The 14,268-nt window shown below is 37.8% G+C and overlaps 1 protein-coding gene across 1 annotated transcript in view; it reads right to left on the reverse strand.

Moving 5' to 3' along the window:
* Nucleotides 1-14,268, reverse strand: part of PSMD1 (proteasome 26S subunit, non-ATPase 1) — a 90,476-nt gene that overhangs the window by 27,689 nt on the left and 48,519 nt on the right. The window contains exon 17 of the mRNA XM_046643589.1: nucleotides 656-770. Coding sequence (XP_046499545.1) covers nucleotides 656-770 — 115 coding nt within the window. The remainder of the gene's footprint in view (nucleotides 1-655; nucleotides 771-14,268) is intronic.

Raw genomic sequence — 14,268 nt, forward strand, 5'->3', positions numbered from 1 at the left:
ATTTATACACGATGGAATACTACTCAGCCATAAGAAATGACGAAATCCGGCCATTTGTGACAACATGGATGGACCTTGAGGGTATTATGCTGAGTGAAATAAGTCAGAGGGAGAAAGTCAAATACCATATGATCTCACTCATAAGTAGAAGATAAAAACGACAAAAAAAAACCAAACAAACACATGGCATTGGAGATTGGACTGGTGGTTACCATTGGGGAAGGGGGGAGGGCAAAAGGGGTGATTAGGGTCACATGTGAGGGGATGCACCATAATTAGTGTTTGGGTGGTGAACATGATGTAATGTATACAGAATTCGAAATATGATGTACATCCGAAAAAAATAAGAATTAAAAAAAAAAGAAAGAAAGAAAAAATTTTATCTTCTTTTTTAAAAGAAATCAATGCTTTCAAAAGGAAATTCAACAGCATTGTTTTCATTATGGCCATCCATGCAGCATGGTGGTTTGTTCCTGAATGGCTTTGAGCAATCCAGCACAGTACAGTGAGGAAGTTCTGGGAAGCCTTGTGAGGCAAGTTAAGTCTCACAGATCACTCTACCCTTGTTATTTTTACAGCTGTTACATAAACTTTTCTTTGAGGGAAAACAGTCTGGTGCCAGGAAAGAACTGACCCCACTGGTTTTGGACTTTACCTTGTTTCCTGTACCAGCACAGCAGATGCCCAGGGCCATTGCAGCTCCATACCGCACGTGAGGATTGTAACTCTCCGACAACAATGAAACCACGCTGGGGCACTGTTCAGGGGTTCTGGTAAGAAACAGAGGAAGTGAAGACAGCATCACAGGTAACATATTTTAAATCAAGATGGAAGAATTTTAACCAATTATTTTTAAGTTAGGAAAAACAGAGTTATATTTAATACAGATGTTGCAGAAGTAAAAATCTCCCACAGAATTCTAATTGTTGATATTAGAAATCTATCTACAATATTCAGAGAACACCTGCAAAGAAAGAGGTACGTATCAGTGATTCCTCAACGAGAGTTCTGCATTACAGCATGATCAGTCATTCCCTCGGGCCTCCTCCATAGTGGGAAATAACCACGGTGGGGGGAAGGCACACACTACTCCACATCCATTCTTATATTTCCTGCTTACCCTGTTTCGTTTCAGAAGACAAAATCATTTAGAGAGACTCTAGGATGTTTCCAAAGCTGCATGAAAGATTTAAATCTTGCAATATTACTTGGTTGAATATTAAACTGGTAAATAAGTCTTGGTAATGAGGAAATTCTGATTTTTTTTGTCTTTAGCAATTATTTTTGTGTTGATAAGCAACAGAGAAATTGTTCTTCTCTCATCCTCTTCATATTTTCAGTAAAGAAAAAAACAGGACAATCTTGACAAATGAAGTACCTGATACCTCATTTTTAAAAGACTATCCTGTTAGGGGCTGGCCCCATGGCCGAGTGGTTAAGTTCGCGCGCTCCGCTGCAGGCGGCCCAGTGTTTCGTTGGTTCAAATCCTGGGCGCGGACATGGCACTGCTCATCAAACCACACTGAGGCAGCGTCCCACATGCCACAACTAGAAGGACCCACAACGAAGAATATACAACTATGTACTGGGGGGCTTTGGGGAGAAAAAGGAAGAAAATAAAAAAATCTTAAAAAAAAAAAAAAAAGCCTATCCTGTTACAGTGGTTACCCTCGAGGGGCAGCAGGATAGGGGTAGTAACTAGAAGAGGGTGTAAGGGGAGTTTCTGGAAGGCTGCTAATGATCTTGAACTGGGCGTGGGTTACACAGGTGTGTTCAGTTGTGAAAATTCATCAAGTTGTAGGCTAATGACTGTGCATATTTTTCAATGTACATTACATTTCAATAAAAACTTTAAAAAAAAGACTACATATATTACATTTTAAAGTCGTGGGTTTTTAAAAATATCCCGATGTAAATGAAAGCAGTTATTATCTACAGATCAATTCAAATCTTTAATTTTATGTTGGAATTGTCTTCTAGCCTCAAACTCCAGTGAGTGGTAAATTCAAATTTCAAATGGAGTAGAGACAAGTTTAAGAAAACTGGAAAAGTGGAATTTTGCTACAAGGGAAGGTTGGATTCTTTCGCCTCCATCGCTCTTTCTTGAAAAGGTTCTCAGTTTGACTAAGCTTCCTAGTATGAATAATTTGGACATAATACTGAAGGCAACAAGATGGAAAAATAGTCTGATATTGTGGAAAAAAGTAATGTACTAGGAAACAGAAGATCTGGATTCTATTCTTAGCTTTGCTAATTTCTTTCTTTCTTTCTTTTTTATTTTGTTGAGGAAGATTCGCCCTGAGCTAACATCTATGCCAATCTTCCTCTATTTTGTATGTGGGTCACCACCACAGCATAGCTGATGAGTGGTGTGGGTCCACAGCCAGGATCCAAACCTGTGAACCTGGGCCCATTTGAAGTGGAGAGCACTGAACTTAACCACTAGGCCACGGAGCTGGCCCCTGCTAATTTCTTAGTACAAGACATTAGGCAAGTCACTTGAATTTTCTTTTCTGTAATTAGACTATTTTGCAGGAGTAATATAAAAAACAAATGAGCAAATAACTGAAAATATGGTAACAACATACATGCTTTCAGTTAATGCACAATGATAAATAACATTAAGTTATATAAGAGGGGGCCGGCCCTGTGGCCAAATGGTTAAGTTTGTACACTCCTCTTCAGTGGCCCAGGGTTTTGCTGGTTCAGATCCTGGGCTTGGACATGGCACTGCTCATCAAGCCATGCTGAGGTGGCGTCCCACATGCCACAACTAGAAGGACCCACTACTAAAAATATACAACTAATGTACTGGGGGGCTTTGGGGAGAAGAAGGAAAAATAAAATCTTAAAAAAAAAAAGTTGTGTAAGAGAAACCAAAAACCTGTGATGTAGTTCCTGTTTGATCTCTATAAATAGCTGGGATAATTCAGACAAGGTTCAATTAATCAAACACTCTGGGGTCCATTTCCACAGCTGAAAAAAGGAGGAATGAGACCAGAAGTTCCCTAAAGTCTATTCTACTTATCAATTCTATGGCTTTTAAAAATGAACCAGTCATCAATGGTCTCAAATCAATGTTCATTATTACAGGACATTTCTTCAATGAGAAGTATTCCTATGGAATTTAAGGTGATATTACACCTAAGAGATTATTGGAGAGTTAGTCTGCAACTTATAGTTGACGGTACCATCATTTAACTTTTATTTTTCAGTCCTATTAGGCTGAGAATTTAAAGCTCTGTCCATAATTTGCTACCCAATTCCTCTGAGAAACTCAAGCATTTTGTCACCTAATTAATAACAAATAAAACCACTCAAGACTGTACATGTCTCAAGAGCCAAGCGCTGAGACTGTCTTCTGTATTTTTTATTTCCAATCAATTATTAGCACAGTGTTAGGTACTAAAGATAAAATAATTTTTATTACTTAGTAAATCTCAGAGGGAGCCAAACTAAATTTATATTTAGAGACTTAACCAACAAGTATTTTCTACTAGGTTCGAGGCCTAATGGTTAACCATTGGGAAAAATATCAAGCTCTTCCCTGTTCCCCTTTCCCCTTAAATTTATAATTCAGTTAGAAAATCAAAAACAGGGAGAGTTAGCAAGTACCTGTGACTATTACTTCATAAGGGCTAAGTGAGTGTCTTTTAATTTTATGTGCTTTGAAGTTCTCAGTAAGGAGATCAAATAGAGGGCTAGGGAAGGACCATTTTAAAAATGAAACACACACTGAACAAGGTAACTAAGTTCTGATGTGTTGTTTCAATATAATTCCTTGGCTGGTAGCTAACAGGCACCTTGCCCACATTACTATTTGTACAAATCATCAACAGAGCAGGAATTGTGCAAGGGCATATGCACAAGTCACTGCCATATCATCCGACCATAAACTGCACACGTGAATTCCTTTCTTTCGACAAACTGGCTATTAGCTATTCTTCATTTATTGAATATTTTGTGCAACCTCAACAGTAAATCATGTTAATAAATCAAGATGCTTTTAAGAATATGGTGTCTTTTTTCTAATCTATCTTCATTAGAGAAGGAAAAATACAGCAATATGTATATACAGGCAGAAACACTGTTCTAAGCACATGGAGTCCATCACAGTGGGATGGCCATAAACTTTGGGGTAGTCCCTTGGCAGAATTATGAATTTATAATTCTCATTAGGTAAGTGCCACAGCAGTAACATAATGACACAGGAATTAAGACTATATCCTGTTTAACTCTCTTGTAGTCCCTACCAACAAGCTCCATACAGAAAGGAATAAAGGGAATCCTCCTAAAGTGCGTGTCCTCCCACCAAGACCACTCATCCACACACCCAGGAAATTCAGATCTTTAATCATTCTATTCCCTCACTCCTCATATCTAATCTGCCACCAAGTCAAAAGAAATCCTTAAATCTTGTTTTTGTTTCCATTGCCTGTTTCAGGCCCTGATGATCTCTCACTGGAAATAATACAGTGATTCCATAAATGATCTCTCTGCCTCCTTTTCTTCTCGTCTTCAGTTTGCTGTGGTAGAGAGAACATGGGATGGAATCAGAAAGACCTGGATTCCAACTGTGGTGCAGCCATTTATTAATAGAGTGACAATCACTAAATCTCTCCAAGCCTTAATTGCTTTATCCATAAAACAGTATCTGCTCCACTTTATTCACGCTGGGGAGAGTTGGTGGTGTGGTAGAGTAGAATACTATACTAGAATCACTGAAATCTAGATGCATAACCAGAAATTGCCTTTGGATCAGAACCAGGAATTTGGCTACTAGTATGCTGTAGTTTGGGGGTTTTTTTTTAAAAAAACAGGTAAGGTAACTCTTGCCCCAAAGGTCATTCAAAACAATATAAAGCAAGTTGGATATTAAACCTAGAAAGCTGGTTATATTCACAGTTCTGATCTCCAGATTTCCTAATTTTTTAGGGAATTAATGGCACACAGAACACTTATTCACTTGCCCCTCAGCTGCAGCAAGGGGAGGAGATTCCAGGGAAAACTGACTCATAGCAAAGAATTTATCCTAAATCTATCTTAAAACTTCATTTACTTGTATGAGCCCTATTTGTTGAAAAAAGTATTTTATTTAGAATAGGACATTAACAATTTCGTGAAGTTTAGAAAAAATTGTGCCTGGGAACATAAATACTGGGAGCCTAATGCAGAGCTTTACCTAGTTGATTACCATGAAGACTGACTCGGGTTGTGAGGCCTATAAACTCAAAGCACATAAACAATTCTTATAAGTTTCTCAATCTAATAACAGTTCCAACTCTCACATTCTTCAGAAAAGTGTTAAGACAAGGAATAACAAATTCTTTAATAAATTAGCTTAGACATTCAATCTCTACAAGATTATAATAAAACCATAATATTCTATGTTTACTCCTGTTTTTCAGCAGGCAGCTCTAAAAGGACACAAGAATCTTTCTAAGTAATGATGGGAATGCAAACATTCACTGAGAGCATAACTTCTGCACACTAATCTTTATCCAAACATATATACATACATAGTGTGCATATATATATATAAATAAAACATTTTTAAAATAACAGTTAATAAATGATAAAATGATATCATTTTGCAACTTGGAATGAATTCATGGACCTCAGCATAACTATCATGAATAGAGAAATAACTGAACCATATGTGTACTGCCAGCTCTGCCTCCAAAAAAAAAAAAAAGAGAGAGAGAGAGAGAAGAGAGAAAAAATTGAACATGAATGTGACCAAGCCTCTGGATTCAACTATCAATTTACAGGAAATATAAAAGACCAAAAAACTGCATTCTATTACACATAGGGATGCAATCAGCAAAATCCATACTGGGGGAAACTTGACAGTATTAACGACCTGGCTCCTTCAACAAAAAAACTGCAAGGAATAAAAAAAAAGAGAGATGCCAGGCAAGAGAGAACCTACAAAGAGAGAACCTACAAATTAAAAGAAAATACACCAAATCTTTAATAATAGTCCATTAAGCTTTCTTCCAGTTTTTTAAGATAATTCTGACACTCCTTAAATCTTAGCTTTTCTATATAAACATTTCTCTCTCTCTCTCTCTCTCTCTTAGATAATGTCACAAAATAATTCCTGTAGCTTGGATCAGTATTTATAACCAAGTATTTAAATGACTAATCCCTGATCAGCAATAAGTGCTCATCTCTATGTCTCCATGAACATATTTAGAAAAACAAACGTCTAAAAATGGTCAAGTCACATGAAAAAAAGTGGATTTCGTTTTATTGGGTGGGGGGAAGTAGAGAGGAAGGAATTCACTATGTGGGAAACCATTTTATTAGCACAGAATGTGTTACCTTTGATTTAGCTTTTTCACATATTTATGTTTTGATATCTTGTATATTTACTCAGATAATTACAAATCTGCTAGCTGCATTTGTTTTCAACAATGGGGCTATAAGTTGTGGGAATTTTGACTTTTCTTTTTTGTAAATTTTAATTTTTTGGGTGAGGAAGATTGGCCCTGCTAATATCTGTTGCCCATCTTCCTCTTTTTTGTGTGTGTGCTTAAGGAAGACCGTCCCTGAGCTAACATCTGTGCCAATCTTCCTCTATTTTATATGTGGGACACTGCCACAGCATGGCTTGATGAATGGTGTGTAGGTCCACACCCAGGATCTGAACCTGCAAATCCCAGGTCACCAAAGCAGAGCGTGGAGTTAACCACCATGCCACCGGACTGGTCCTTCTGCAACTTTTCTTGCTCTCCTTTATTTTATTTTTTGGCTAGTTTATAAAAATAATACATAAAAAAAGAATACTCTTAGAGGTTAACAGGGGGACAGATTTTTTTTTGAATTTTGTTTTCATGACAAAATAAAAGAGATGCATAAAATATTCATTATCATGAAAATAACTGAAAGAAAACAGTTTTGTTTTCCAAACATACTTTTGTCCCATGAAACTCTATATCCAAAGCTACTGTTATTTGTAGGTTTTTAGTTTATCAGTTTAATATTTAGTGAATATCTGTCTACTACATGTAAAGTACCATAAGGAAAACAAAAAAACCACACATATCCTGCCCTAAACGCTACATACTTAGTCCTCCCTTAATCATTCTATCATCTCACTGGACTTCAGAAAACTAGAAACTAGTATAGTTTCAGACAAGCTTTTGTTGTATTTCCAAACAGATTAATTTCTTTCAGGTGCTGACAAAATGAGGTGAAAATATCCCAAAGAGGTGAGAAGAAAGTAGATTCATAAGAATTATACAAAGAAATTGCTATCACCAAAATACAAAATATGGCTGTTAAAATCTCAGATTGCATTCCGGGACCTAGAGAAATCTGAAATATTCAAGTTTATAGCATTATTAGCACATCCTTCACCCCTTATAAATTAGCAAACCAAGAAAAATTTTGCAGTGTGAGTGGGCTGTCATCAACTGGTAGCTGATTAAAGATTTTACTGGTATTTCCTTGATTTTATAAAAATGAGCACAAGTATATTTTGATTCTCAGAAAGTTTAATTCATTTCTGATATTTAAATAAGGTCCTGATGATAAAAGTCCACTTCTAATAGCTTATATTGTGGTTACTGATGAATTGTAGAGTTAAACAAATCTACACCAAAGATATTTAGGTACTTTATGATCATCAACTATAATTCCAGGTATAAAAATTCTTTTGATTAAAGGACATTGTCATTTCATGACATCAATTCACACGAAATTGTAGTTCTGTGTTTCAATCTGCTTGGCAGTTCCCTGGAGGACCAGTGCAATATAGCCTGTCCTCGTTTCATCCAGGGCTGGAGCAACTTCCCAGGGGACATTTGCTGAAACCATCTGAAACCAAAAATACTGGCCATAGCAGCCTGGGGCAAGGGATAACAGTCTAGACAGGCAATAAACAGACTGAAAAGCCTGGAAAGGAAGAGGCTGGAAAGGGAGATATATGGGGCAACAAGGGCTTTTAAAAGTTCCCAGGGATGGCAGGGGAATTGAGAAGACCACATGCATGCTCAGGGTTGGACGCATGCTCAGGAAAGGCCTGAGAAGACCCTAAGCTTTCACCTCAGGTTTTGCACAAGCAGGAAGCAAAGGCTAAGGCAGAGCAGTAAACAACCTGGCTGAGCACTGGAGCGCCCCAACACAGCCAATCTCCACAGACTGGGAGAGTATTTTTTCTTTCTTTTTTCTTTTCTTTTCTTGGCTCCAGGCATTTAAGGAAACTCTGTCAAAACACTAGGTGACTACTAAGCTAATGGGACAGAGACTTCAGTGGCCATACATGAGAAAGAATACAGACTTATAAAACTACTTCAGAAAAGTCACTGAACAAACAACAACAATCCACAATAAGCAGCAATAATAAACCCTTGGAAGGGGGGAGAATCTGATTTCCTGAGTTGCCACTCTATAATATTCAAAATGTCCAGTTTTCAACAAAAAATTATGAGGCATGCAAAGAACTTAGAAAGTACAGGCCATTCACAGGAAAGAAAGAAATTAATAGAAACAGTCCCTTTGGGAGCCTAGGGACTGGACTTTAAAAAAAACTGTCTTTGAAATATACTCAAAGAGCTAAAGGAAACCATGAGCAAATAACTAAAGGAAATAGGAGAACAATGTATTACCAAATCAAGAACATCAATAAGGAAGTAAAAATTATAAAAATAAACCAAATAGAAATTCTGGAACTGAAAAGTACAATAAATAAAATGAAAAATTCACTGAAAGGGGTTCAACAGCAGAACTGAGCAAGCAGAAGAAAGAATCAAGTTAGGTTAATTGACAATATTAAGTTAGGTTAACTGAGAATTAAAGTTAGGTTAACTGAGATTATCCAGTCTGAGGAGCAGAAAGAGAAAAGAATGAAGAAAAATGAACACAGCCTAAGAGACCTGGGGGACACCATCAAACATACCAACATATACACAATGGGAGTCCCAGGAGGAGAGGAAAGGGAGAGAGGGGCAGAAAAATATTTGAAAATATAATGGCCAAAAACTTCCTAAATTTTGATCAAAGACTAGAAACTTAAACTCCAAGTAGAATAAAATTAAAGAGATCAGTGAACGAAAAAGACAAAGGCTACAATCTAGTAGGAGACAGGTAACAAACAATAAATGATAAAGTAAGTAAAAAGGTAAAGTACCAAGGAGAACAAAAACAGTAAGTCAAGATAAGGGGTATTGGAAGAACCAAGAGAGGAGGGCATCTAGCAGTATTAACTAGGGTAGTCAGGTTAGGCTTCAATGACAACAATGATAACACCTTATTCCCAGAGACAGGAAGGCAGTGAGGAAGCAAGCCAAGTGGTTAGCTGGAGGAGGAGTGTATTAGGTAGAGGAAACAACTCATGCAAAGACCCTACGGTGGAACAATGCCTGGCATGTTTGAGGAGCAGCAAGGAGACCAACGGTTTGAGGGTAGTGAAGAAGGGAAAGAGTAGCTGAAAACAGGCCAGAGCATGCAGGGCTTTATAGGAACTTTGGCTTTTACTATGAGTGAAATGAAGGGCCATCAGAAGATTCTGAGCAAAGGAATGACATGATTTGACTTATTTAAAAAGAATCATTTTGATTATTCTATTGAGAAGAGCGTGCAAAGGTAGAAGAAAGAGGGCCAGTTAAGAAGTGATGGTGACTCAGATAAAGTGACAGTAGTGGATGTGGGGGAAAAAGGTTTGAATTTGGTATATACACTGAAGGTAGGACCAACGAGATTTCCTGATGGATAAAATGTAGGACGTTAGAGAAAGACGGGAAGGACGCAACTGCCTTTAACTGAGATTAAGAAACCAATAGAGCAGATCTGGAGGAAATGAGCAGAAGTTCCGTTTTGGACATTTTGAGTTTGAGATGTTTTTATCTAAGGGAAATATCAAGTCGGTAACTGATCATAAGAGTCTGGAGTTTGAAGGAAAGGTCTAGGATACAGATATAAATTTGAGAGTTTCAATACTGTCATGCATTGCTTAACGACAGAGATATGTTCTGAGAAATGAGTTGTTAGGTGATTTTGTCATTGTGCAAACATGACAGAGGGTACTTACACAAACACAGATGGTACTACACACCTAGGCTATATGATGCTAATCTAATGGGACCACCGCTTATACCTGGTCTGTTGCTGGCTGAAACACTGTTAGGCAGTGAGTGCATGACTGTATATAGATAATGTTTAAAGCCATAAATGTGTATGAGATCATCAAGTGAAGAGAGGGTGGAGAAGAGATCCAGAAATGAGTCCCAGAGGAGCCCTAATTTTAGGAGGTTGAGGAGATGAAACAGAACAAGTAAAGGAGACTAAGAAGGAACAGTATGTGAGGTAGGAGAGAATCCAATAGAGTGAGGTCTAGTGGAAGCCAAGTGAAGAAACTATTTTAAGGAAAGGGAAATGATCAACTGGGTCAAATGCTGCTGTGAAGTAGATAGAGTAGGTTATATCACCTTCTTTTTATAAATGCAGAAATTAAAGCTCAGAGAAAGTGGTTTGTCTAAGGTCTCCTAACCCTTAGGTCTCACTTCCTGACCACAGAACCACAAACATTAAGCTGGAAACAGAGTTTCAGGAGCTTTCTTCAACAAGTTGATGGAAGCCAGGAGAGTAAATGGAGGAAGAAAATGAAAAGGAAGATAAAGTCAATAGATTCTAGGGAAAATCTGCAGATAAAGAGGGTAGAATAAGAGTAAGAAAAGATTCCATAAGAAAGAAAAAGAACCAGCATGGGGTGTTGCTGAAGCCAAGAAAAGATAGAAGTTTTAAGGAGAAATTCTTAGTCAACATGTCAAACATTGCACAAATCAACAACTGGTGTTAACCAGTGACTTTCTAAGAGTTGTTTTAGTAGAATGTTAGGGAGAAAAATCTGATTATAAGGGTTATAGACTGGGCGGGTGATAAGAAGAGAAAAAGCAGGTACTTCTTTAAAGAAGTTTGATGATGAAAGAAAGAGACTTAAGGGATAAGGAACGGTGTTACTTTTTTATGAACTGGAAACCTGAGCATGTCTGCAAGAAAGAAGTTAGTGCTGAGGAATTAAATATTCAAGGCACGGATTCTCTGTGCAAAAAATGTTTTATTCAGCAAGACTGCAAAGAATAGGGGCCGGCCCCGTAGCCAAGGGGTTAAGTTCTCGCGCTCTGCTTCGGTGGTCCAGGGTTTCACCGGTACGGATCCTGGGCGCGGACATGGCACCACTCATCAGGCCATGCTGAGGCAGCATCCCACATGCCACAACTAGAAGAACCCACAACTAAAAGTATACAACTATCTCTTGGGGGGATTTGGGGAGAAAAAGCAAAAAAAAAAAAAAAAAAAGACTGCAAAGAATATAATAAAGAGATAAAGAGTTGGGATCAAGAACTTAAATGGAAATTAGCTGTGGAAAGGAGGAATGACAACATGATCCCAAAGAAGGATAGCATGGATGAAAAGAACAATAATTTGAGAGGGTGAAAGAGGTTTCAGATTGGTCTGTCATTAAAATCAGAGGTAAATTTAGTCATTAGGGGAGAGTGAGTGAAGGAGTAGAAGGAGAACAGATAAAGCTTAGAATAGCTATTCTTATGGTTTTAGCTCTTTCACTCATCTCGTCAAAGAGAACAAGAAAGAAATTAAAAAAAAAAAGGAGGGGCCGGCCCCGTGGCCAAGTAGTTAAGCTCGCCCGCTCCACTTCGGCGGCCCAGGGTTTCACTGGTTCGGATCCTGGGCACAGACATGGCACCGCTCATCAGGCCACGGTGAGGCGGCATCCCACATGCCACAGCTAGAAGGACCCACAACTAGACAAATATATATATATACACACACACACACACACACACACACACACACACAGAGCTATGTACCGGGGGGGCTTTGGGGAGAAAAAGGAAAAATAAAATCTTAAAAAATAAATAAATAAATACAGCCAAGAAATATTTGAGCTGTGCTGTGGGCCTCGTTGAAATAAGCTAGTCTTAGTTCTACCATGTCTGTATTATAATTATCAATACACTTGCTTGCACCCCCCCCAGAGGACTGTAAATTACACAGGGGTAGAAAATGCTTATCTTGTTCATCCGCTATATCTCCACCAGCAAAAGAAACTCAATGAATACTTCACAAATGAATGAATATGTAATGGACACAATCTACATATTGTTAAAAATTCCTTAATGGTTAGTGTTTGATAGGTATTATGACTGAGAGGTAAAAAAAAAAAAATGTCCTTGGCTGATATTTAAGTTGTCTCCTTAGACCTATAAAAGATATTAGACTGCCCTTTTAAGTCAAGGATAAAATCTGTTCAATAAATTAAAAAGGCATCAAGGATAAAATTCAGTCTTTTAGGAAAAATGCACCATTTAGGGTTTTTAGTTATGGTCAGATTAGAGTCTAAGTCTGACCTTTAAGCTACTTCAGAAAGAATTAATTTAACTGGAGTTCTCAGTAAAGGAGATATTCTACACAAATGAAGTTTCCAGATATTTGAAATCTCATTCTACTATTAAGAATCATACTTTTATATTTCTTTTCATTTGGGAATGGAAACCTTTCAAAAAATGCATTTCATGAATTCCTGCCATCTCAAACAGAGCTGAATAAAGATGACTGAACCTTTTCTTAAATATGTGGAAGTCGTCACTCTGATATCAATTATTATACCACACAAAGTTGTCGAGGGCTGAGTTATATGAGAGCTACAAGCCTCTATTCTGAGTAGACCTACATGCCTATACTACTTAATTCCTGTTTCTTTACTTGACCCTGTTTGCTATTACCAAAGTGCTTGTCCACCTTTTAATGTGTTATTCCACACCGGAGTAAGCAGGGAAACATGTTTGTTAAAACTGTCTTAAGAGTGAATTTGTCACTGAACATTCTTTTGTACTATTTACATCAGCAGCATGCACAGAGGCTGTTTTCATTAAAGAGGGGGAGAGTGCAGTTCTTATGAGTGCGTGCGTGCGTAAAGCAAAGAGACTTGGAGTGGGGACTTAACAGGCTGCCTTCTGCCCACCATGGATGAGGGTTCAGAGCACGGATTTAGCTATCTGCCAGCTGAGAGATTTGCCTACCCTTTTATTTCTTTCTTTATTATTATTTTGCTTTCTTTATGATTCTCAGCTTGCTTCTAATAACTCAAGGTTGCCAAATAAGTAGTTGTTTTAACTAGTTACGTTCCTTAGCTATTAAACTAATTTAAAAATACAAAAATAAAAATAATCCAAGTACCAATTTTAACTACTTTTACTTAAGGTTTAAAGAAAAAAAGTGAGTGAATGCGGATGAGAAGGGTTAGTGTTGGCAAAGTGTTATAATAATAATAATGATTGGTATTTTTATAATATATTCAATGAATATTTCAAAAAATTTTACCTAGGGGTTGGCCCAGTGGCGTAGTGGTTAAGTTTGCACACTCCGCTTTGGTGGCCCGGGTGTTTCACAGGTTTAGATCCCAGGCGCGGACCCAGCACTGCTTGTCAAGCCACACTGTGGCAGCAATCCACATAAAATAGAGGAAGACTGGCACAGATGTTAGCTCAGTGACAATCTTTCTCAAGCAAAAAGAGGAAGACTGGGGGCTGGCCCCGTGGCCGAGCGGTTAAGTTCGTGCGCTCCGCTGCAGGCGGCCCAGTGTTTCGTTGGTTCGAATCCTGGGCGCGGACATGACACTGCTCATCAAACCACGCTGAGGCAGCGTCCCACATGCCACAACTAGATGGACACACAACGAAGAATATACAACTATGTACCGGGGGGCTTTGGGGAGAAAAAGGAAAAAATAAAATCTTTAAAAAAAAAAAAAAGAGGAAGACTGGCAACAGACGTTAGCTCAAGGTCAATCTTCTTCACACACACACATACACACACGCACACACAAATTTTATCTATCAACACAAATCAATGAAAGTCATTCAAGTCTTTTCACTGAATGATGCTATTTTCAATCTGACATTGTTTTGCAGACCCCTATCTGACTGCATAAGCACAGATGCCAAATTCTGATTCAGAGTAAAGCTGTATTTTAAAATATTTCCATATTCCTGAAGAGAAATTCTGGCACATTAAAATCCATCTTGGATTGCTCTTGAGTATTTTTTTATTTTTTCACCAAAAATTCCTAGAAAACATTTTTTCTAGAATACTGCGTTTTCAATTTAAAAAAGCAGCAAATATTGAATAAAATATTAAGTGCTCAGTAGAACTGAAATGAACGAAGTATTTTCCAATAACTTTCATACAAGCTAAGGAATATAAATTTAAAACAGAAAAAGGGCACAAATGCTATCGCTGATC

This window comes from Equus quagga, chromosome 17 (genome assembly GCF_021613505.1).
Source record: "Equus quagga isolate Etosha38 chromosome 17, UCLA_HA_Equagga_1.0, whole genome shotgun sequence".
NCBI classification, from domain to species: domain Eukaryota; kingdom Metazoa; phylum Chordata; class Mammalia; order Perissodactyla; family Equidae; genus Equus; species Equus quagga.